Genomic DNA, 23,345 nt, shown 5'->3' with positions numbered 1-23,345 from the left:
CTACCCTGGCTCCCATTGTCCCCTTTTCCCAGTGGAGGTACGTGGGGCTTGAGGAGGTGACTTTCCTCCCTCTAGCTCCAGGGCAAAGACACACAACTTGGGTCTGTCTCCTCCTGCTCCCAGCTCTGTGGTGTCTTGGTGCTCCTAGAGAACTATCGCTTTTTGCTTTTTGTCCTTCTGCCTTTGCCCAGTCTGCTTTCCCTCTGGACATGCTTTGTGCATGTCTCCCCTCTGGCCTCTCCTGCACTTGATGAGCACAGCTATACATCTGCCCCTCTGGGGTTCTCCCCAGTCACCCTTGGGCATTCAGTCCCCAGGACCCCTGCCAGTGGCTGTCTGATGGGGCCCTCACCTCAACACCCTTTATCTCCTTGAGAGAGTGATGGACTATGGCCAATTCACAACTTTCAGCTGTGACTCTGTTCCTTTCTCATATTGTGGGAAAGAAAACTTCTATTGAACTGAGGGAAAATGGGACAGATGCTATTCAAGGGTTAAACTATGTTAACTCCATTTCACAGCCTGCCAGCTGAATGACTTTAGATAAATAAAAGCTTTCTGTCTCTGGTCTCCATCTATAAAATGGGAATAGTTAAATATTTTATGAGATTGTTAGAAAGGGTAACAAAGAATAAAGGTTGTAGCAGCAGCAATTGTAGAAATTAGATTATGTGAGATATGTCACTATGCCATGACCCTTTAGTTAAGAGCCACTGGGTAAACTAATGGGTTAATTGCTTCCAGGTAATACACGGATATTTCATAAGGGCCTCCTGGAAACAGTGTGTTAAGCAAGGAAATTGGTAATGTCCATCAGCTGACAAATTTTTAAAGCTCTAATTATCTGCCTTTCACTGTCCTGATAAAAGAAAGCCAAAAGAATTTGAAGACCTAACTTGGCTCCTGCTGTTATAGAACTTGCAATCTACTTGGGAAGGAAAGTTTAGCTTCCTTGAAATAGTAAGGGACAAAAGCACTCATTCGCAACACAGAGGAGGAGGTTCCCATAATTGCATGAGCCACCAAAGAAAAGCGAGGTCAGAATGCTGGTGCAGGAGCTACTGGACCTGCTAGTGGGCCAGCCAGCCTCTACTGGATGCCAACTGGTGCATGTGAAACATGTTCTACCTCTACGGGCAATGACACCTGCCTATGCATGGCCGGGGCACTTGCAGGCCCTGTCCCCAGCCTACAAAGACAGAAGAGGGGATCTGTGCCATTCTGTCCCCATACAGAAAAACCAATGTGCTGCAGCTGCAATGTGCAAAGCAGTAAGTCAGGGCTTTGAGGCAGACGGAGAGAGAGGTGGGTGTCCCATCCCCAGAGAACTCACATCCTACCATCCTGTCGATTTCATTTTTTTTCTTTTGGTACTGGATATTGTACCCAGAGATGCTTTACCACTGAGCTACATCCTCAGTCCTTTTCTTTTTGAGTCAGGGTCTCTCCATGTTGCTGATGCTGGCCTCAAACTTGTGATGTTCCAGCCTCAGCCTCCCAAGTTGCTAGGATCACAGGCAGGAGCCCCCATACCTGGCTAAATCCTTAATAATTTGATTTCAACTGATTTTAAAGAGTGTTCAGGAGTGTTTTAGAAGTTGAGAGAAGAGTTTGAAGGAGACAGCTGATGAACAGTCTCAGATGCCCCAGGGGAACTGAGAGAAGAATGTAGAGAAAGATCTACTGGCTTTGGCAGTTAGAAGTCACAAGTGACCTGGGAAAGATCAGGTGAGAGGCGGACACCAAATGGTGAGACAAAAAGAATACTACTGTGGGAAGAAAACAGAGTGGGTAAATATATTCCCTCAGAGTTTAGTGGTAAAGGGATAAGATTGAGGCAGGGTTGTTTTGTGATGATTGTTTTTAAACAGAAGAAATCTAAACATGTCACTGCTGAGTGAGGAGGTGGTGACTGGAGAAGTGTGGAGAGGTCTGGGAAGTGCATCAAAGAAAACCAGAGGAGAGTCCAAAGCCTTGCTAGGCACCCATATAAGAAGAGCCAGGTGATCTCAGCAGATACCTCTTTGTCATGTGCCCATTCTGCATGAATTATAACACTTCCTACTAAGACAGAGATGGCCCGAGGTGGGAACAGAGTATAGAGGGTTTCCAAGTCTGAGGACTGGCAAGGCAGGGATGGTAGAGAATCAAGGGGCAAGGGACTTTCGCATGCTAAAAACCAAACTGTTGAGTGGCTGTGAGCCTCTGAGCCACACAGTGCGGGTGGGATGGACAGCAGAGGGAAACAGAAGCAAGGAACAGTCAGTAGATGCATGCCATGCGGGGAGTGCTAAGTTCACTCATGCCCATGCAGAGCTCCATGGGGACAGGGACGGATGCAGGTGGGTGGGGGTAGAAGGGCACTTCAGAACTGGAGTTTTGGAACTCTTTCCCGAATAGCTCTTAAACATGACGACAGGGGCTATGGGCCCCTCCTTTGGGTTTTGGCACCATGTTCAGTCCCACAGGGCCTCTTGTGAAAATGTCATCATCATGGGACAGGAGCACATGGCAGATGATAGGTTGTCAGTGTCTTCTTAGGATGTGACATTGGTTCTCTATGCTTAGCTGCTTTGGGAGTGCTGATGAGTTTTCTTTGGTTATTCAGGTTCCATTTCCTAAGTAAGGCCTTAGAGTTGAGCCCAGGTTTCCAGAGACCAATATACAAATCCAGGCTACTTTGGACTCTGCAGTGTCATGGGAATAGGGGAACTATCTCTAGAAGTCCTTATATTCCCAATAAGGCTAGGGAGAGAAAGATAAATGGATTAAAAATGCATAAATGGATTAAAAACCTGTCATCTTTTTTGGCAGTATGGGTGGCTGAACTCAGGGGCATTCTACTACTGAGCTAATCCCAAGCCTTTTCTATTTTTTATTTATTTTTTGGTACCAGGGATCAAACCCAGGGGCAATTAACCACTGAGCCACATCCCCAGCCCTTTTAATAGTTTACTTTAAGACAAGGTCTTACTAAGTTGCTTAGGGTCTCACTAAGTTGCTGAAGCTGGCTTTGAACTTGTGACCCTCCTGCTTCAGTCTCTGGAGCTGTTAGGATTACAGGCATGCGCCACAGCACCCAGCCTATATTTTTTTTTTTGTCTTGAGATAGAAACTTGATGATGCTAAGGCTGGCCTTAAACTTGGCAATCCTCTTGCCTCATCTTCCAGAGTGGCTGGTATCATAAGTGTGCACCACTGCACCAGGCTCATTGTCATCTTCGGTGCTTGGAAATGTGCTTGTGTTCTGAAAAAATAAGCACAAGAGGGGGAACTGTCACTTGGGACAGGAGGCAACTTGCAGGAGGGTAGGAGTGGGTACAGAGGAGGCTTTGATGAGAGGTGGCAAATCGTGAGACCCTGCCAGCTTCCTGCTTTTACAGATTGACCCAACATCCAGGACTTAGGGCCCCCTCTGTAAGCAAGGGGCTCATTCAATAACCCATCTCACACACACTCAACACATAGTGTGTAGACAGAGGCTCTCGGTCTCCTTTAGCCTAGAGTGCAAGGAGAAGTGACTCAAGCCTGGTTGGGGGCCCTATTCTTTCAGCACCCGCTTCTCCTCTGGAACCACAAAATGTCCCTTAAATTCTTAGGCTCCCTGACTCATCTGGTACCTGGATTTCCAGGCAGGGGACAAAGCCCTTGTCCATGGGGTGGCAGAAGAGGCAATGAGAAATTAACTGTGAGCAAGATTTTGAGCCAGAGTTCCAGTCCTCAGCCTAGCTAGTTCAGAGGTCACTTCTAGGTTCCTCCCCAACCTCTAAGTCCTGGCTGATTGGGTGGGGGGGGATTGGACCCATTAATTAGGACCATCTTCCCAGCTAGACAAAGTCTGACACCTGGTGGCCAAGGTGAGAAATAGCCAGAGGGGCCCCTTTTCAAATCTCCCCAGAATTTCTGCAGAGCTAGGATGACCAAAGTGAAAGGGGGAAATGACCAGAAGAGATGTGGAGGGTGGGGATGAGGCAGAAGAGACATCAGAGACCCACATGAGCATTTTCCTCCCCTGAGATCTGTCCCTTAAAACCACTAAGTCCCAGGACCTGGACCAGGGAGATGAGGGGTGTTTGGGAGGATGGTGAGGGACTAGAAGGAGCTCCTGAAAGAATATGGCCCACAGGGTAAGGAATGGGGCCAGGATGTGATTCTGGGTGTTCCTCTGTCTGCCCAGAATCTCCTAAGCTGGCCTGATTTCCACTTCAGGGTGGCTGGCAGGGCCTGAGGGCCTGAGGAAGGGGAGTGCGGGCAGAAGGGAAAACTGATCAATACTCCACACCGCACTGAGCTCCAGGCAGCTACTCTCCTCCCTCCACCCCCATTACCTGACTCTCTTCCCAAGCCCCACTGTGACCCAGGGAAGGGGCTCTCTGGCATGGACATTAGTGCAGCACTGAGGCCCACCATCCTGCCACATGGTCTGAGCTAAACCAGTCCTACTCCCCCTCTCCTGAAGTGGTCAGTAGTGAGCCTTGGCCCTCTGGAAGGCACTGGTCTTCCCTCCCAATTCCCAATTCCTTGCTCTCCTAGGCTCCCCAGGACTTTGGTCTTGGCCCTGAAGCAAGGGCCTTCAGTGTTCCCAAGATGCAAAGATAACTCTTGCTAGTCCCATCACTAGCCTCTGGGTGTCAGGGCTATCACAGGGAACCTGTGCTAGGGCCTCAGGACATTCACCAAAGGAGAACTTAGCACCTCCCTCTTCAGACCCCTGACCTGGCCATCAGCATGAGGACTGAATTTTAACAGGCAAGGACAGGAGTTTGGGGATAGGCCCAGGAAGCTGCCTGAGTAGGGGCAGGGGTTCTAGGGAAGATGGGACAGGAGGAAGATGGGGTTGGAGAATAAAGGAGGAAATGACCTAAAGCTGGGCAGGTAGCACATCTTAGTCAGTGGGGGAAGGATGCCATTGGGTCAGAAGGTAGTTCTAAATTCTCTGAATGCCAATGCCTGCCTTAGGACTCAGTCCCACTGCCATCTGACTAGGAGGGGAGGGCATGCTGCTTGGGGGACAGTTTCCTCATCCATAGGCCAGAAGACCAGTCCAAGGGTCCTACAGTTGGGCTGACCACTCTACTTTCTCCTTCTGGGGCCTGGGGTGCTGAAGATCATGGGAGACATTCCAGGCCAGGTGGCAGAGGACAGCCAGGCCTGAGCCAGGCAGAGCTGGAGACAGTAGGCAGGACAGCTGAGTATCCATAGAGCAGGTCAGGATGCCAGAGGCTGCCAAAGGAGAGAAGGGAATAGGCCCAGGCAGCAGTGGGAGCTGCTGTGGCCGCCCAGCGGCACACCCCATTTCACGCTCCCTGGGCGGTGGCAGGCCCCACGGCTATCAGCTTTCAGGGGTGGGAGGGACCAGGAATGAGGAGGGGTCCGCCCCACCCATGGCGCCCTATTCCCTTAGGGCTTTGTGAACTCAGGAGGTGGGAGCCACACATCTCTGGGAACAGCCCAGGAGCCCCTTGCTGAGAGGCCCTCCAGCCTAGGGGGTTGTTAGTCCCAGAGCCTGGGTGTCATCCCTCTGGATTAGACCCTATATCTATGCCCTTCCCAGCCTGGGCCTCCCTGCTGCTCTCCCCACCGCAGCTGGGCCCCTGCCCTGGATGTGGGACCCACTTAGTCTATGAAGCAGGTCAGGGACTAGACCTGGCCCAGCCCAAACAAGGCAAGGAAGGGCCCTCTAGTTCTGCCCAGTGCACCCAGTCCCTTCTTCCTCAGCTCTCTTCAAGGAAGACAGCCAGGCAGGAAGAACCCCTTGAAGGCATGTCCTGCTCCTCCTCCCCTCTTCTGGTGGTCTCCTCTCAGAACATTATCTCTGTCCCATGTGTAGTGGAGGCCCAACCGGCCTTTTAACCCAGTTCCCAGAGCACTAGGAAGGAGGAAGGCAGAGGACTCTGAGCAAGCATCAGCCCTTGACCACTGGAAGCAAGAACCGGATGGGATCTCCAGAGGGTGATTAGTGCTGGACCAGTCCCAGTGCTGGTTCCCAGACTCCCACTGGCCAGCATTTTTGCCTGTTGCCAGGAAGTTGGTGAGGGGGAGGTGGGAGTAGCTGTGAGTCAGCAGACAGGAGACCAAGAGACAAAGGTCATGGGTGGAGAACTGAGACACTGTTTACAACAGCCCACCTCCTCCAGGAGGCCTTCCAAAACTATTTATCCCTATGGTCCTAACAGCTCTGACATGCCCTTCCCCTCTCCCCTGTTGAGAATTACTGTGTCACATTGACAGCTGTACATCCCTTCCCTCCTGCAAGCCTGTAAGCTCCTGGAGTGTAGGGAGGGCCAGTAGTTTGATTGAGGCCCACAATACCTGTTACTAACAACAGTGATCATAATTCCTACTTTCAAAAAAATATTTTGAAGCTGGGTGTGGTGGCTCATGCCTGTAATATCAGAGAGACTCAGAAGGCTGAATCAGTAGGATCCCAAGTTCAAGGGCAGCCTCAGCAACTTAGTGAGACCTTGGCTTCAATCCCTAGTACCCAATAAATAAATAAATAAAATCCCCAGTACCACACACACACACACACACACACAAAAATTGACACCTATTTTCAGTTAATACATGGAGATTTGCTTAGAACAGTACTTGATGCATGGTAAATGCAATATGAGAGTTAGGTCATTGCTCTTATTTTCTGTTCACATGCACATTGTTGTGAGAAATAGGGCGGATTTTGCCAATGAACTGAGGATCCAAACACGTGAGAGGGGACTAGATCCCTGCTGTGGTCCTTTGTTTGGTATGGAATCTTCCTGACTAGTAAGGCAGGCAGGGCAGACTGTGGGAACCCAGGAGAGCTGGCAAGTCAGTCGCCTGGCTAGAAGCAGGCAGTATCTTTGGGTGCAAACTCTGAGAAAGACTTTGGGACCCATGGTCTTCTCCAGCCAGGCAATGGGCGAGATGAGGGTGGGGTGGAAGCCGAGAAGGGGGCTGGATTAGCTCTCTCTGGACCTCCGGTCTGCCCAGCACTCAGTGGCCCAGGGGCCAGAGTGAAGGTTCCAGCTGGGCTCAAGGGAGTTAAAAACCGGCCACGGGGATTAATGAGGCTGAAAAGAACATTTGCCTAGGAAGGAAAAACGGGAAGTGAAAGGCTGAGGATAACGCTCCCTATGTCCCTGGGGACCATGTAGACCAATGGGGGGCAGGAGGAGGTGGTGAAGTCTGGGGCATCTTGACAGGTCCCCCACCCTGGCCTAACCCCACCTCCGGCAGAACACAGCTGCACCAGCTGGCCCGCCCCTGGCCCTGTGCAGCCTGCCATTGGCTAGAGCCAGGACCCCGCCCCAAAGAGGCGGCCTACCATTGGCTTGGATCTCTGATGTTTGCAAGCTTGTGGGGGTGGGGTACAGGCGTCATTCTCTGGAATCGGGCGACTTCCTCTCTCTGCTTGTCTGGGTCATCTTGTCTGCCCGTCGCTGGCCCATCTCTCTCTGGCCCCATCTCTCTCACACTCTCAGCAGCTGTCTCTTGCGCGCCCGCTGGCCCATCTCTTCTTCCCTGCAGTCGCCTCCTTCTCCGCCTGCCTGGGTGGCCGCCATGGGCCGGAAGCGGCTCATCACTGACTCCTACCCTGTTGTGAAGAGGAAGGAGGGGCCCGCTGGGCACAGCAAGGGGGAGCTGGCACCAGAACTAGGTCTCTGAGGTGTGGGGGACTGGAGGAGTGGACATGCAGGGACCCTAGAGGACTGTGGGCGGGGGACAGACTGAAGGGGAAGCTAGCCCGTTCTCTACTTCCGTCCGACCCAAGGTCTGGCCGCGGGATGGCCGAGTTAAGAGGGTGGGGACAGAGCCAGGAACAGTGGTACAGCTGTAAGGCCAGGGGCAGGACAAAGGCCTGGGCAGGCCTGAGGAGCAGCCTGTCGTTGCAGGGGAGGAGTCCCAGTCCCCCTGCGAGGAGGCAGCGGAGCTGGAGCTACTGAGGCAGTTTGACTTGGCCTGGCAGTATGGGCCCTGCACAGGTGAGAGTCGCACTCGCCACCCATCCCAGCCCACAGAGCGCATCTTGGAGCTGGTCCTGTCACCCAGGTCTGGGAAATAATACAAGTATCTGCCTGCCTCTTGGACACTGTCTCCTGAGAATGGTGTGTGTGTGAGGGCGCACAGGCTCTCAAGACAAACCCTACACAGTGTGTTCTCTAGCCTGGACTCTTCTTACCCCCTTGAGTCCCCTGAGTCTTCTTCCCACCCTGGCAGGGATCACACGGCTGCAGCGCTGGCTTCGGGCAGAGCAGATGGGCTTGGAGCCTCCCCCAGCAGTGCGTGAGGTGCTGAAGACCCACCCAGGAGACCCCCGCTTCCAGTGCAGGTTAGGATAGGCCAAGAGGGCTTTCAGGGGAGGCAGGGCCTTCTCCAGGCCTTTTCTCCCCTGACCTGAGGGAGAAATGGATGTGGGCTTGGGGGTACTTGCTGAGCAGGCAAAAAGGGTCTCCAAGGTGCCTGGCTCAGGAAGACAGGTTACTTTAATAATTCTAATCCCTATGAGCTAATGGCAAGGGGTGGGTAGGAGGCACCCAGGTCCAAAGAACAATCTATTTAGTACAAAGGAACTAAAAACAATGACCAAGCTGGTGAAGTCACATTAAGGGACTTAACTGACTCCCCCCCTCCCTCCCACCCTGTCTTCCACAGCCTCTGGCATCTCTATCCCCTTTGAGATACTACCTAGGCCCTCCTGTCCTTGGCACTCCTGCTAGCTGAGAACTTCAGAAGAGAAGTAACAATCAGTTGCTGCTGCTGAGCCCAGCCCTGCTGTAGAAGAACATTTGTCAGGCCAAGCAAGTCTGGAGGTCTCCATGGCTCAGCACCTCTAACCAATAGGTGCCTATAGCCCCCTGTGAGAACCTACACAGCTGAAGCAGAGCACCTCCTAGATGTAAAGTGGCCTCTGGGGACAAGGACCTGGCCATGGCCTTACAATGCCTGCCGTACTCTTCCTAAACTAAGGCATTGCACAGTCTTGTGCACAGCCAGGTACAGGTGGATGAAGCAGGAGGTGAAGATGGACTCCCATTGCAGGCTGGAAGCTCAGAGCAGGAACTGGTTGAGCTCACAGGGCAAGGGGTTCACCAATGCTTATAATAAAGAATAATGAGTCTGAATTCTAACCACTAGTCCCCAGTGTGGCCTTGCTTTAGATGGCAGTCCCCTGCTAGTTAGGCAGGACAGCCGGCACCTTTCCTTTTCCTGACAGACTCAGAACCTCCACAAGAGCTGAGCAACCTCTAGTGCCCCCTGCTGGTACACAGGAAAACAACTCTCTACAGTCACCTCTAAATAGCCAGGGAAAACTTGCCAGAAGTGCTTGCTGAACACCTACTCTGCCAGTGTTGACCACCATGCAAACATGGGCACTTGACCAGAGTAGGATCCATGCAACCATGGATCATAAGGTCCAGAGAGATCTACATATGCCCAGAAAGCATCTCTTCTTCCTGTATCTGGGGGCTATCTAGATCCAAAGCAGGGCTGGGACAAGTCTCAACTTGCAGGACATGACCATCTGAGAGGCTTTGGGAGGGAACTGACTGGAGCTAGGAACAATGCTTAGGGGACTCTGGGTCAGGGCACGACATGGAAAAGGGAATCAGTAAACTCTCATATGGCATTACTTTCACGTCACCATCCCGGTGTGGACAGAGATGGCATATTCACTCCTTGGAAACAGGCCTTGAGAGACTAAGAGCCTTTTTTTTTTAAGTTGTAGATGGACACAATGCCTTTATTTCATTTGTTTATTTTTATGTGGTGCTAAGGATTGAACCCAGGGCCTCACACATGCTAGGCAAGCGCTATACCACTGAGCCACAACCCCAGCCCCAACTAAGAGCCTTTTTAACGTCCATGTTATGGAACATGGACAATGTCTCAGGTAATTTAAATGTATTATCTTTTTTTTTTTATGGATAGAACAAGAGATCATTTTTTTTCCTTAGAGAGAGAGAGAGAGAGAGAGAGAAAATTTTAATACTTATTTATTTTTTAGTTTTTCGGTGGACACAACATCTTTGTATGTGGTGCTGAGGATCGAACCTGGGCCGCACGCATGCCAGGCAAGCGCGCTACCGCTTGAGCCACATCCCCAGCCCTAAATGTATTATCTTTAATTTTCCTAAAAAAATCTTCCAGTAGATTTTTACAGAGAGGGGATCTGAAACTCAAAAAGGTTCAGAGTTGGGTGCAATGGCACATGCCTGTAATCCCAGCGGCTTGGGAGGCTGAGGCAGGAGAATCGTGAGTTCAAAGCCAGCCGCAGCAAAAGTGAGGTGCTAAGCAACTCAGTGAGATCCAGTCTCTAAATTTTAAAAAAGTACAAAAAAAGGGTTGGGGATGTGGCTCAGGTGCCCAAAAGCACTCAGCAGGTAAATGGTGTAGAGACCAGGGACCACATGCAACAGACTCTTCCAATTCACACCATGTCCCCTGCTGTGGGAGGCCGACATAGCATGTAACCCAGGTTTGCTTCCCCTCCTGATTGGTGTGGCCCTGTCAGTCACCCCCTGCTCTGGTTGCTTAAGTAACTGAAGACGGTAGCCCCGATCTTGAGGGCAGAGAAAACGCAAATGTGTCTTCGTGCATGAGTGTGCCTTCCTACATCCCCAGGGATTTAGCTACGCTCACCTGTTCCTTTGTGATATTACCCCTTGTCCTGTTTGGGATAGAATGTTCCGTGGAAACGCCCTTTGTATGTCCCCTTCTCTTACTCTTGGGTGTGGCCTTCCTAGATGTCAGTCAACCTGCTGATAGCAGACATCATGAAGCTAGACTCAGCCCCTTGAAACCTGACCCCTTACCTCATTTGAATGGCTTCTTCTCAATAAAAGGGGTCAGCATGTGCACATGTGCAAGCTCTCTTTCTTTGGACCCTTAAGGTCAGAGGAGCTGTCATAGCACCCCCAAAGAAAAAGGTATTTCTGTCTCTTGTGTTCCCCTGGAGTGATCCTGAAGTGCTTTAGTCGCAGGAATCGACACCTCCCGCAACACCCTGCCCAGATGCTAAGCCCTTACTATGTGCCAGGCACCAAAGGTCCCTGTGGATGTTACTGATGCTAAGGAGACAGACAAAACAAATGTGGAAATTAATTATGATGGTGGTAAGCAATTTAGGGTGGGGTGGGGGGCCAGAATGCCAGGGGAGCTATTTGGAGGGGTTGAGCAGCAAAGGTCTCTGGCAAGGTGGCATTTGAGAGAGCTAGTGGCAGTAAGAGACAAGTCTGGTAGCTGTGTTAGTGTTCCAGAACAAGAAGTAGAAAGTTCCCATGGCAGGAGCATTTCCAGTTTTGTTCAAGGAATATTATGAATGCTGGTATCTCCTGCGCTGAAGGGAGGGGAATGAGGAATGAGGCCAGACAGATGACAGGACAGTCCCATGAATCCTTGCAGGCCATGAAGAGAAATCTGGATTTTATTCTGAGTGAGGGGGAGATCACTGGAGGGGTTTAAGCAATGAAATCACTGAACTTATGACTGCAGCTGTGGGTGGAGAACAGACAGTAGAGCTGGAAGAAGACCGGTACCAAGACATTCAGGAGGCTGCTAGAGTCGGCCTGGTGAGAGGTGTCAGTGATCTGACCAGGGTAGGGAGGTAGAGCTGGTAAGAAGTGGCCAGATTCTGCATTTTGAAGGGAGAACTGACAGGGCTTACTGATCTTGACTTGCTGATCTTGAAGGACAGGAACCAAGGATAACTGCCCAGGTTTTGGAGTAGGTGAATGGAAGAACAGAGTTCCCATTAGTAAGATGGGAAGGATGTGGAAAAGGGTGGGGAATCAACAGTTCACTTTTAGACATGTTGGATTTGAAGTGTCTGCGACACATCCCAATGGAGATGGGTACAGGCAAAGAGTACTTTAAGTCTGACATTCTGGGGAAATCTATATTTGAGATATTACTTTGGGGATCTTTCAGATGGCATTTAAAGCCAAAGAATGCATAGGATTTCCTAAGTGAGAGTAGATGGAGATGAGAAGAGGTCCAAGGACAGTCCTGCAACCTCCTATGCTCAGGGGCCAAGGAGAAGGAGGTAGGAGCAGCTGGTGAGGCCAGATCAGCAGAGGAGGGCTGGCAGGCCTGGGCCGGAGAGGCTGATAAAGTGCAGCCTGTTGGGTCTGGCCATGCAGAGGGCATGGAGACTTTGATGACAGCAGTTTTGTGGAGTGGCAGCTGAAGTAGAAGCAGGGAGTGTGCCAATGCCAATATTCTTTCAAGGGCTTTTTATTGTACAGGAATAGAGACCTGGAGTGGTAACTAGAGAGAGTATGGGATCAAGTGGGGGATTTGTGCTTGTTTTTTTGCCTTTTGTTTTAGATGAAGTGATACTGCAGCACAATCGCACCACGAAGACAATGGTCCAACAGGGAGGGGAGGAGATGCTGCAGGATACAGGGCATAATTGTATGAGGTCTTCATGAAGGTCAGGAGGGCCAGGAACTAGTAGTACATGAGGAGGAGGGTGGCCTTCAGGGAAGTGGATGAGGTGGGGGAGATTTGGGAGGTGAAATATCAGAGAAGCAGATGTTTACTGGCAGCCTGGCATTGCAGGGAGGAATGTTTGCTAAGCGCTTGTCTCCACCATCTGCTGTGCTGAACACACCTAGAATGTTACCTAGTTGAGTCTTCGTCATGTATTATCTGTGTTTTACAGATAAGGAAACTGAGGCTGAGAGGAAATGTGCCTTGCTTAATCAATAAACACCAGGGCAGAAATCACAGCCAGCCTGTCTTCCCACCCATTTGCCCCACACCTGCGCTCCAGATGCTTAGGATGGTGTTGACAAGATAAGGCCTACATATGGGGAAAGTTAAAATCCCATGTAGTACAAGCACTGCCCCAGGCAGCCTAGGAAAGCTACAGACACCACGCTGTCTGGATTGCTCGGAAGCAGAGAGCAGCATGGGATGGCCCTCCAGCAGGAGCCTGGGTACTGGTATTACTCCTCCCTCACCTCACCTGCATGCAGCCCTTTACCAGCGGCATCCCTGCTGTGGGACCTACCCCCTGCAGGTTGGATGTAGATGCTCCACTCTGAATGTTCTTAGCAGTTCTATGTCTTATCTTTACAATCTGCCAGTTTTGCATTCCTCTCTGCGATAATGTCTGGAGCAGTTGTTTTAACATAAATAGATGAAATTCTTTATTACCAAGTACAATGAATCCTCCAGGGAAATGAGCGTGTGTGGCCTAGGACTGGCTTCAGATGCTCTGGTCACACCTGCCACAGCCTCACTCAGTCTGAGAAACACTGCAGAAATACTAAGCAGAGCATCTCCTCAGAAGGAAAAGAGAAGCAGCCAGTCCTTGAAGGGTGAGGAAGAGTAGGAAGGCAGAGGATGGCATTCCAGCTGGAGGAGACAGCTGGACAAAGGCAACCCAGAGGGGTTGGGGTGTGTGGCCAGGATGAGGGGTCCTCTATGAGGACCAGCACTGTGTACTGCATTTCATCCTCATAGCCACCCAAGAAATGACTATACAATTCCTTATAAGTGATTTTAAAGAGGAAAAGAATTAAATCCTTGTCCAAGGCCACACAGCATGTGGGCTTGCACTCTTAAAAAACACATGGAATAACTCCAGTGAGGTAGGCTGTGGCCAAAAAAGAGGCTCTTGAGCCTGAGGCTAAGGAACTCTGACTATATCTATGATGATATGAATGAAGGTTTGGGGACCTGGATTGAAAAGATAAAAGGAATCATCCTGGAAAATCTGTCTGGTCAGGTATGAAAGGGAGACTAGGAGATCTGGTGTGTGTGGGGTGGGGGGATCATTTCAGGCAGGAAGACATAGTGGGAAGCTACTGAATATTCAAGACATGGGGTGCTGAGAGACCCTGGATTAGCAGCTACCCCAGGAAGGACAAAGAACTGCAAGGGATGTTGCAAAAGAGGTTGGCACGATTTGCGATTTGCGTTTGGGAAGGGAAAATTGGGTAGGAGGCATAAGGCATGACTCAGATTTTGGGTTTGGGTGGATGAGAATGCTGATGCCATGGACAGAAAAATGGAAATTGGGAGGAGGAAGACAAGGGGGGGGAAGACAGGGAGGGGGAGACAGGACAACTTTATACACAGTTAGCTTGAGATGATGGCAGGACACCCAAATGGAAACATCTGGTACCAGGTGTCAATGCAGAGCCCAGGTCCAACAGATGGTGGCATTCAGGGGTAGAGAAGAATCACCTGTACAGAGGTGACCTATGAACCCAGCAGTATGAGAATAAAGAGAGGCCGGAAGAGGTAGATGAGAAGACCAGGATGAAATATCAAAAACAATGGAAACAATTCCACTGGGGTAAAAGGCCACTGGCCACGTAACACGTAGTTTTATGGCTATCTTGGATTCACAACACTGCACTCTTTGTACCCCCTTCACTGGGAGAGAAGGGTCTTCTACCTGCCTAGGGTGGGGTCCTGGAAGAGGAAGTTCCAGGACATACTCCTTTTAGAAGGCCTGTCTCCTCTTTTACCAGGCAGTGCCCCACCCTGGGACAAGGGACACCTTGTCAAGAGGATAAATTTCACAACGGTCCAAACATGGTGAATCCAGTATAAACATAATCAGGGCACCTGTTAGTTCATTTAACAAGTGCATACAGGCACCTGTTAGTGTGCACTGTGTGTGGAATAAAGGTTTCCAGTCCACCCTTCAATACATGAAAAGATGCTCAGCTTTTTTCTAATTTGACCAGAAAAATCTCAGCTGTTATATCTGTTGGCAAGGCTTAGGGGAAACAGGTAGGAGCCCAAAATAATACAACCTTTTGGGAAGAATTTGGTAGCATAAATACAATGACACCTAGCCTAGGCAATTAGTGAGACCCTGTCTCAAAATTTTTTAAAAAAATTAAAAAAAAAAAAAGGGCTGGGGATGTCACTCAGAGGTAAAGTACCCTTTGGTTCAATCTCTAGTATAAATAGATAGATAGATAGATAGATAGATAGATAGATAGATAAGTTGGAGGGGAGTAGCAGGGGAAGGAGAGAAAAGAGACAGGGAGGAAAGAAAGGGACCAAAGAGCGCTTCTGCATCAACAGCCCAATAGAGTGAGACTAAAGTACATATAAGAGGGCCTGGGATATAGCTCAGTGGTAGAGTACTGCCTGCCAAACATAAAAGGCTCTGGGTTTGATTCCCACAAAAAAATATTTTTTGAAGTAGAAGAGCCAGGCATGGCAGTGCATGCCTGTAATACCAGGGACTTGGGAGGTGGAGGCAGGAGGATTACAAGTTTGAGGCCAATCTGGGCAACTAAGGAAGACCCTATCTCAAAATAAATATTAAGGTCTGGGGTTGTGGCTCAGAGGAAGACCACTTGCCTAGCAGCGTGAGGCACTGGGTTCGATCCTCAGCACCACATAAAAACAAAATAAATGTTTTTTTTTTTAAATATTTATGGATGAACTCTTTTTTCTTTTAAATATTTATTTATTTTTTTAGTTGTAGTTGGACACAATATCTTTGTTTATTTATGTGGTGCTGAGGATCGAACCCAGGGCCTCGAATGTGCTAGGTGAGTGCTCTACCGCTGAGCCACAATCCCAAATAAATATTAAAAGAGCTGAGGATGGAGCTTGGTGGTAGAGTGCCCCTGGGTTCAATCCTCAGTACCAAAAAAAAAAAAAACCTTGATAGAAGGGGTTTGTGTCCCAGGCCCCAGTCTCAGATGAAGGAACATCTGACCTCCCTGCCACTACACCCATGGTCCAAAGGACTCGGGGAGAGGCGGGTCACAAATGAATCAAGTTGAATTCACTCATTTTTGTTGCTGAGTAATATTCCATGTGTGAGCAACCATTTATCAGTTGAAGGACATTTGGGTTGTTTCTAGTTTGGGACTCTGATGAATGAAGTCTTGGCAGGATTTCATTTTTCCTGGGTAAATGCCAAGGAATTGGACTGCTGTATTGTACAGCACACATACATTTAATTTTAAAAATATATGCCAATCTGTTTTCCAAAGTGGTTCTACCATTTTACATTCTCATCTGCATAGTGTGAAAGTGTTAGTAGCCTTATATCCTCACCAACACTTGCTGTTTGTTATCAGTCTTTTTTTTTTTTTTAAAGAAAGAGAGAATTTTAATATTTATTTTTCAGTTTTCGGGGGGACACAACATCTTTGTTTGTATGTGGTGCTGAGGATCGAACCTGGGCCGCACGTGTGCCAGGCAAGCGCGCTACCGCTTGAGCCACATCCCCAGCCCCTGTTTGTTATCAGTCTTATGTTTCAGTCTTTCTTTGTGTGAAAAGTATCTCATTATGGCTTTAATTTGCATTTTCCTAACAATGATCATCTTTTTCATGGACTTGTCTGCCATTCATGTATTTCCTCTGGTGAAGTGCCTTTACAAGTCTTTTTTTTTTTTTTTGCAGGGGATACCAGTAATTGTACACAGGGGCACTCTTTCTAATACAGAGAAACATTCCAAGTCATTTTTATTTTTTATTTTGAGACAAGGTCTCACTAAATTGTGCAGGGATCTTGCTGCCTCAGCCTTCCCAGTTGCTGGGATTACACGTGTGTGCCATGGAGCCCTGCAACAAGTTATTTGGACATTCTTCTTTTTTCCTTTCCTTTCCCTTTTTCTTTTGGAGATAAGGTCTAAGTATGTTGCGCAGGCTAGTTTGGATACCCTGGCATCAAGAGATTCTTCTTCCTCAGCCTCCTGAGTAACTGGAACACAGACTGTGCCACTATACCCAGCTTCTTTCTGGCCATTTAAAAAAAAAAATTATTTATATACATTTTTTTGGTTGTTGATGGGCCTTTTATTCATTTATTTATATGTGGTGCTGAGACTTGATCCCAGTGCCTCACACATGCTAGGCAAGCGCTCTACCGCTGAGCCACACAACCCCAGTGCCTTTTGGGCCATATTTACGTCAAGTTATTTGGTTACTTATTGAGTGACAAGAGTTCTCTATACATTCTAGATATACAATTTTTGTTAAATATTTCTATTGTGAATATTTTCCCCCAATTTGTAGCTTGCATTTTATTTTCTTAACACTGTAACATCTTTTGAAGATACAGAGTTTCAAATTTTTATGAAATCCGATTTATCAATTTTTTTCAAAAACCCAACTTTTGGGGGCTGGGGATGTGGCTCAAGCGGTAGCGTGCTCGCCTAGCATGTGTGCGGCCCGGGTTCGATCCTCAGCACCACATACAAACAAGATGTTGTGTCAGCCGAGAACTAAAAAATAAATATTAAAAAATTCTCTCTCTCTCTCTCCCCCACTCTTTCTTTAAAAAAAAAAAAAAAAAACCCAACTTTTGGCTTTGCTAACTTTCTTTATTCTTTGTATATTTTCTATTTCATGAACAGATATTACTCAAGATTTGAGAATTTTTTTCATTTTTATTATGGATATGTGGTTCCAGTACCATCTGTTCAAAGACTTCTTTTACCCACTTAATTATCTGGGCACTTTCATAAAAAATCAACTGGACAGTTGAGCCTGGTGACACACACCTGTAATCCCAGCAACTCAAGAGGCTGAGGCAGGAGGATTGCACATCTGAGGCCAGTCTCAGCAACTTGGCGAGACCCTTAGCAATTCAGCTGAACCCTGTGTCAAAATAAAATGGGGTAAAGCACACTTGAGTTCACCCAATATCCTGCCCCCAAAATCATTTGGCCATCCAAATGTGAAACTATTGCTAAACTCTGTCTGTATCATTGATAAGCTTGTCAATCTTATTTCAAAGTCACACTATTCTAATTAGGGTAGCTTCATAATAAAGCTTTAAATAAATCTTACAATTTTATATTTCAAAAATTGGTTTCTTGGGGCTGGGGCTGTAGCTCAGTGGTAAAGTGCTTGCCTCACATGTGTGAGGCACTGGGTTCAATCCTTAGCATCACATAAAAATAAATAAGGATACTGTATGTTCAATAACTAAATAAATATTTTAAAAATTTGGTTTCTTGCTCTTCTAGATCCTCTGTATTTTCCAATAAAATTTTGGAATCTGCTTGTAACTTCAACAGTTGCTTGGGTTTTTCTGCCTCGCGGTGCTGGGGATCAAACCCAAGGCACTGGGAATCCTAGGCAAGCACTCTACCACTGAGTTATATCATCAGTCCTAACTGCTTGGATTTTTATTGGAATTACATTTATTAATCAATAGATCAATTTAGACATAACTGACATTGATTCTTCCAACATTAATGACATTGATTCTTCCAACCCATAAACATGGTATAATCTGCATGCATTTGGTCTTCTTTATCTTCTTTAATTTTCTCAGGCAATATTTTCAATTTTAAATATTGAGGTCTTGCCAGTTTGAGTTAAATCTGTTCCTAAGAGTCAGGCATGGTGGTCTGCGCCTGTAGTCCCAGCTGAGGCCAAGGGGGAAAAATTACTGGAGTCCAGGAGGTCAAGAGCAGCCCAGGGAACAGTGAAACTCACATCTCAAATATATATATATATATATATATATATATATATATTTTTTTTTTCCCCCTAAGTATTTTTTATGTTAAAAAAATGGACTTTTAGAAATTTTATTTTTCCATTTTTCACCAGAATATAAAAATACAAATGATTGTTATATGTTGACCTTGTATTCTGTTACTGTCCTAAATCCACTTATTTTAGTAGTTTTAAGATTCCTTGAATTTTCTATGTAAACAATCATGTTGTTAGTAAATAAAGAATTTTACTTCTTCCTTTCCAATCTGCATGTCTTTTATTTCTTTGTTATGCCTCAAATCTCTCCAGGACAATGTTGAATGGAAGCACTAAGAGCACATATCTTTTCTTTTTCCCATCTTAGGGGAAAACATTTAGCATATCATGATTTAGTATAATATTAGTTGCTTTTCCTGAATGTCCCTTATTAAATTACAAACATTCCTTTTATATCTAGTGTTCTGAGAGTTTTTGTTAAAAATGAGTAACAATCATAATTCCAAAAGACACATTCTTTTTTTTTTTAAAGAACACCTTTATTTTCTTTTTCTTTTTTTTTTTAAAGAGAGAGAGAGAGAGAATTTTTTAATATTTATTTTTTAGTTCTTGGCGGACACAACATCTTTGTTTGTATGTGGTGCTGAGGATCGAACCCGGGCCGCACGTGTGCCAGGCAAGCGCGCTACCGCTTGAGCCACATCCCCAGCCCCAAAAGACACACTCTTAAATGACATATTCCTGAATGTTGAAATCTCCAAAGATCAAAATTCCTAATCTAAATCCCCAAACCACAATCTTAAAAGATTAAAACCCCAAATGTAGAAATCCCGAAAGGTGGAATCCAGAAGACTGAAATTCTCATGAAACAAAACAAAACAAAAGGCTCTAGAAAAGATATGGAAAGCCCAGTTTTGGGGAAGGGATTGGTCATGTGATATGGCAATGATAAAAACTTAAGTTTAAAAATGTGTCATCTGCCAGGTGCAATGCCGCATGCCTATAATCCCAGTGGCTTGGGAGGCTAAGGCAGGAGGATTACAAATTCAAAACCAGCTTCAGCAAAAAGTGAGCCACTAAATCACTCAGTGAGATTCTGTCTCTAAATAAAATACAAAACAGGGCTGGAGATGTAGCTCAGTGTTCCAGTGTCCCCAAGTTCAATACCCGGTACCAAACAAACAAACAAACAAAATAGACTCAGCAAATTGGCAAGGTCCTCAGCAACTTAGTGAGACCCTGTCACTGAACAAAATATAAAAAAGGCTGGGGATGTGGCTCAGTGGTTAAGCACTTCTAAGTTCAATACCCAGTACAAAAAAAAAAAAAAAAGTCATTTGCTAGGAGCAGTGGCGCATGCCTGTATCCCAGCTACTTGGAAAGCTGAGGCAGGAGGATCTTGAGTTCAAGACGAGGCTGGAAAAGACAGTGAGACTGTCTCATTAAAAAAAAGAAAAGAAAGAAAGAAAAAAGAATTACAGGAATTTTTTAATGAGTCAAACCTGCATTTACTTGAACAAGGCACTGAAGATGGGGCTGGGATTGTGACTCAGAGGTAGAGTGCTCACCTGGCATGCATGAGGCACTGGGTTCGATCCTCAGCATTACATAAAAATAATAAAAATAAAGGTATTATATTCAACTACAACTAAAAAATAAATATTTAAAAAATATTGTGTCCACCTATAACTAAAAAATGAATATTTTAAAAAAGGCAGTGAAGTTACTGACTTAAAAGTAATTATGTTATGGTAAGATAAGACACTTAGACAACAATGTTGCTGTTGCTGTCTGATCATCAGAACTGCTTCCAACAATCTGTGGTCTGTATATAAATACATGTCAATGGGATGTCCACCTACACAGAAGCAGGGCACAGAAGGTGGCAAAATTTAATAGGGGATACACATCAAAATCACATAAAATTTTTTTTTCAGGAAGAGCAGCACCATGTAGAAAATGAATGTGAATATATTCTCCAAGGAAAGGTATGTCAAAAACCAAAAACAGCTGGGCACGGTAGCACGTGCCTGTAATCCCAGCAGCTCAGGAGGCTGAGGCAGGAGGATCACTCAAAGCCAGCCTCAGCAAAAGTGAGGCGCTAAGTGACTCAGTGAGATACAAAATAGGGCTGGAGATGTGGCTCAGGAGTTGAGTGCCCCTGAGTTCAATCCTGGGTACCAGAAAAAAAAAAAAAAGAAAAACATCACCATGCAAGACTTCTGAAGAGTTAATTATGCACGCTGGCCAACTCATATGGACTACCTCTGTGTAACTGCCCATAATCTATCCTGTAATATTTTTTTATGTGTCAAATTTTCTTTTCTGTTTTTCTATTTTTTTTCTTTTAAAGTTTTTTCCCACTATTTAAAATTGTCAGCATTTTTTTACAGTTCTCTACTATGCATTTCATCTTTTAAATTTTTTTTATTTATTCTAATTTGTTATACGTGACAGAAGAATGCATTTCAATTCACAGTACACATATAGAGCACAATTTTTCATGTCTCTAGTATGCGATTCATCTTTACATTATTTCTAATACTAAAGATGTGTAAAAAATTTTATAAGAGTTCTAATTTGTTTAATGCATTTTTTGCAAATTTAACTCCTTGAAAGTGCACTATTTAGACAATGATTTTATGTGAAAGCAATGTGAATTTATATAAAAATGTTGAAACTTCCTCAATAAATGAAGAGATACCCTTTTTATACATCTGAATTGTGAAAGATGAAATTTCTTGAGACCTCCGTTCTTTGGGCTACTGTATATATATGCAGTGGTGACCCACTGCAGTTTTTGATTCCTCTTCAACAAAAGACTAAGGCTGTCTACATAATTTTTTGGTATTTCAGATGGTTGCAGTTATACAGCTGGGCACATTCATTTACCAACCACAGTGGTATGTGTTCACACATTTCACTTTTGACATCTTTCTTTCATTTTTTTAAAAATATGGAACGCTTCAGAATATGCATGTCATCCTTGCATAGGGGCTGTGCTGATCTTCTCTGTATCATTCCAATTTTAGTATATGTGCTGCTGAAGTGAGTACGACATGTTTCTTTATGAATACAGTTTGTCCATATTGGTTATAACCATGTGACTGCTCAGTGTACCTGATGTTTATGCTTGCAAAAATGTATACTATCATTGCCTATTTTTATTGTGTAAAGCAGCCTATGAAGTACTCTACTGGTTTTTATGTTTCTTAAATCCTCTTTTTTAAAAAATATAGATAAATGTATTTTAAAGATTTTAAATTTTTTTCCAGAATTATATTTTTGAGATTTTTATCTTTTGGGATTTCAGACTTAAGTGTTTGATCTTTTAGGATTCCAACATTTGGATCATGGAGTTTAGGGTTGTAGCCCAAACTTTCCTTTACATATGAGACAGGTAATTTTCCCCTTTTATTCTGTTAATGTCCTATATTACATCCAATGATTTTAAACAGATATCCAACTTTATGTTACTGGGTTGATCATTATCTTTTCTTATTGTTGGATTTTTTTTGCTGGGTCTGGAGTTTTCCATGTAGGAAGAGTTTTAAATTACAAATTCAGCTTCTTTAGCATTACAGGGATATTCAGAGTTTATATCTACTTGTGACATTGTTGGCAAGTTGTTTTTGAATAATTTGTTCATTTTATCCAAGTTCTCTACTTTGTTGTCATAAAGTTGTTCATACTCCATGAATACTTTAGTATCTAAAAATCTATGGTGATATCACTCACTTCTGATAATTGGTAATTCATATTTTCTTTCTGTTTTTACTCAATCTTGCTAGAGATTTATCAATTTTAATTTTTTTTCCAAGAATGAACTTTTGTCTTTAACTTGCTCTTTTCCTAATTTATTATTTTTTTTTGCAAGTGGTTTTAATTATTTTACCACAATTTCCCCTTGTTTTTTACTATAATTTATTCTTGAGATATCCACATAACATTCACCTTTTTTTATTACATTATTATTACTTGGACTTCTTAGACTCCAGAACTATGAAATAAACCTCTTTCCTTTATAGGTTACTCAGTTTCCTGTGTTCTATTATTATCATTATTATTACTTTATTTTGAAACAAATTCTCACTAAGTTGCTTAGGGCCTCACTAAATTGCTGAGGCTGGCCTTGAACTTGTGATCTTCCTGACTCAGACTCCCAAATCACTGTTATTACAGGTGTGCACTACCACACCTGGCCCTCAGGTGTTCTATTATAGCAACAGAAAACAAACTAAAACATTAAGCTAATGTTCCATCTGTGCTTGAAACAAATATTCATCCTGCAGTTATTAGGTGGAGATGTTTACTGTCAATTATATCACGATAGTTGAAAATACTGTTCAGATTTTCTATATTGTACTGCTTTTTGTCTAATTGTTGTCTCAGTTACTGATTAGAGAGGTTTTGAAATATCTGGCTACAATTGTGCATCTGTTTTTCCCTTTAGTTTGTCATTTTTTGTAGCTTTGTTATTAGGATTGTATCTTTCTGTTTAATTGACCCTTTTCTAAATGTCTCTTTATCTCTGCTAATTTTCTTTATCTTAAAGTTTACTTGGTCTGATGTTCATATAGCCAACAAGAATTCTTATATATTCTATTTGCATGATACATTATTTTACTTTCTGTGTACATTAAAAGTGTTTCTTTTAGATATATAGTGAGTTTTGATTTCTGTATGTGTGGGAGGGGTACTAGGGATTGAACCCAGGGTGTCATATGTTGTAGACAAGTATTCTACCAATGAACCAGTCCTCCAGCCTGGATCTTGACTTTTTAATACTGTCTAATAATCCCTTTTAATGGGAGTATTAAATTGTAGGCTTATATATATATATAAAAAAATAAATAAATAAATATATATATATATATATATTTTTTATTTTTTTTTTAAAGCAATCCTCTTTAGGCTACACAAACCA

At 45.0% G+C, this 23,345-nt stretch overlaps 1 protein-coding gene, 1 long non-coding RNA gene and 1 other non-coding gene across 4 annotated transcripts in view; 1 reads left to right on the top strand and 2 right to left on the bottom strand.

Annotated features, from left to right (window-relative positions):
• Positions 1 to 3,220: 3,220 nt before the first annotated feature.
• The window catches only part of LOC125618071, a 33,822-nt gene continuing 13,697 nt past the window's right edge, over positions 3,221 to 23,345 (bottom strand). Inside the window, exon 3 of the long non-coding RNA XR_007349291.1 lies at positions 3,221 to 3,247. This is a non-coding gene — a long non-coding RNA (uncharacterized LOC125618071). The remainder of the gene's footprint in view (positions 3,248 to 23,345) is intronic.
• Positions 7,367 to 16,400, top strand: Pold4 (DNA polymerase delta 4, accessory subunit). Of its 2 annotated transcripts, none has more exons than XM_048807728.1 (4): positions 7,367 to 7,639; positions 7,875 to 7,964; positions 8,200 to 8,311; positions 16,373 to 16,400. In XM_048807728.1, the coding sequence occupies exons 1-4, from the start codon at positions 7,543 to 7,545 to the stop codon at positions 16,383 to 16,385; spliced, it is 312 nt and encodes a 103-aa protein (XP_048663685.1). In that variant the 5' UTR covers positions 7,367 to 7,542; the 3' UTR covers positions 16,386 to 16,400. The 2 variants fall into 2 exon arrangements, with proteins under 2 accessions (XP_048663685.1, XP_015358695.1); XM_015503209.2 differs by lacking the exon at positions 16,373 to 16,400 and adding an exon at positions 8,635 to 9,110 and having other exon boundaries at positions 7,376 to 7,639.
• On the bottom strand, positions 21,369 to 21,474 carry LOC125618124. The gene has a single exon (XR_007349374.1). It is a non-coding gene; the product is annotated as a U6 spliceosomal RNA (small nuclear RNA).

The sequence above is a fragment of the Marmota marmota genome, unplaced genomic scaffold (assembly GCF_001458135.2).
Source record: "Marmota marmota marmota unplaced genomic scaffold, marMar, whole genome shotgun sequence".
Lineage (NCBI taxonomy): Eukaryota > Metazoa > Chordata > Mammalia > Rodentia > Sciuridae > Marmota > Marmota marmota.
Note: the sequence above shows the minus strand (reverse complement) of the source record. Positions and strands in the feature narration are given on the sequence as shown.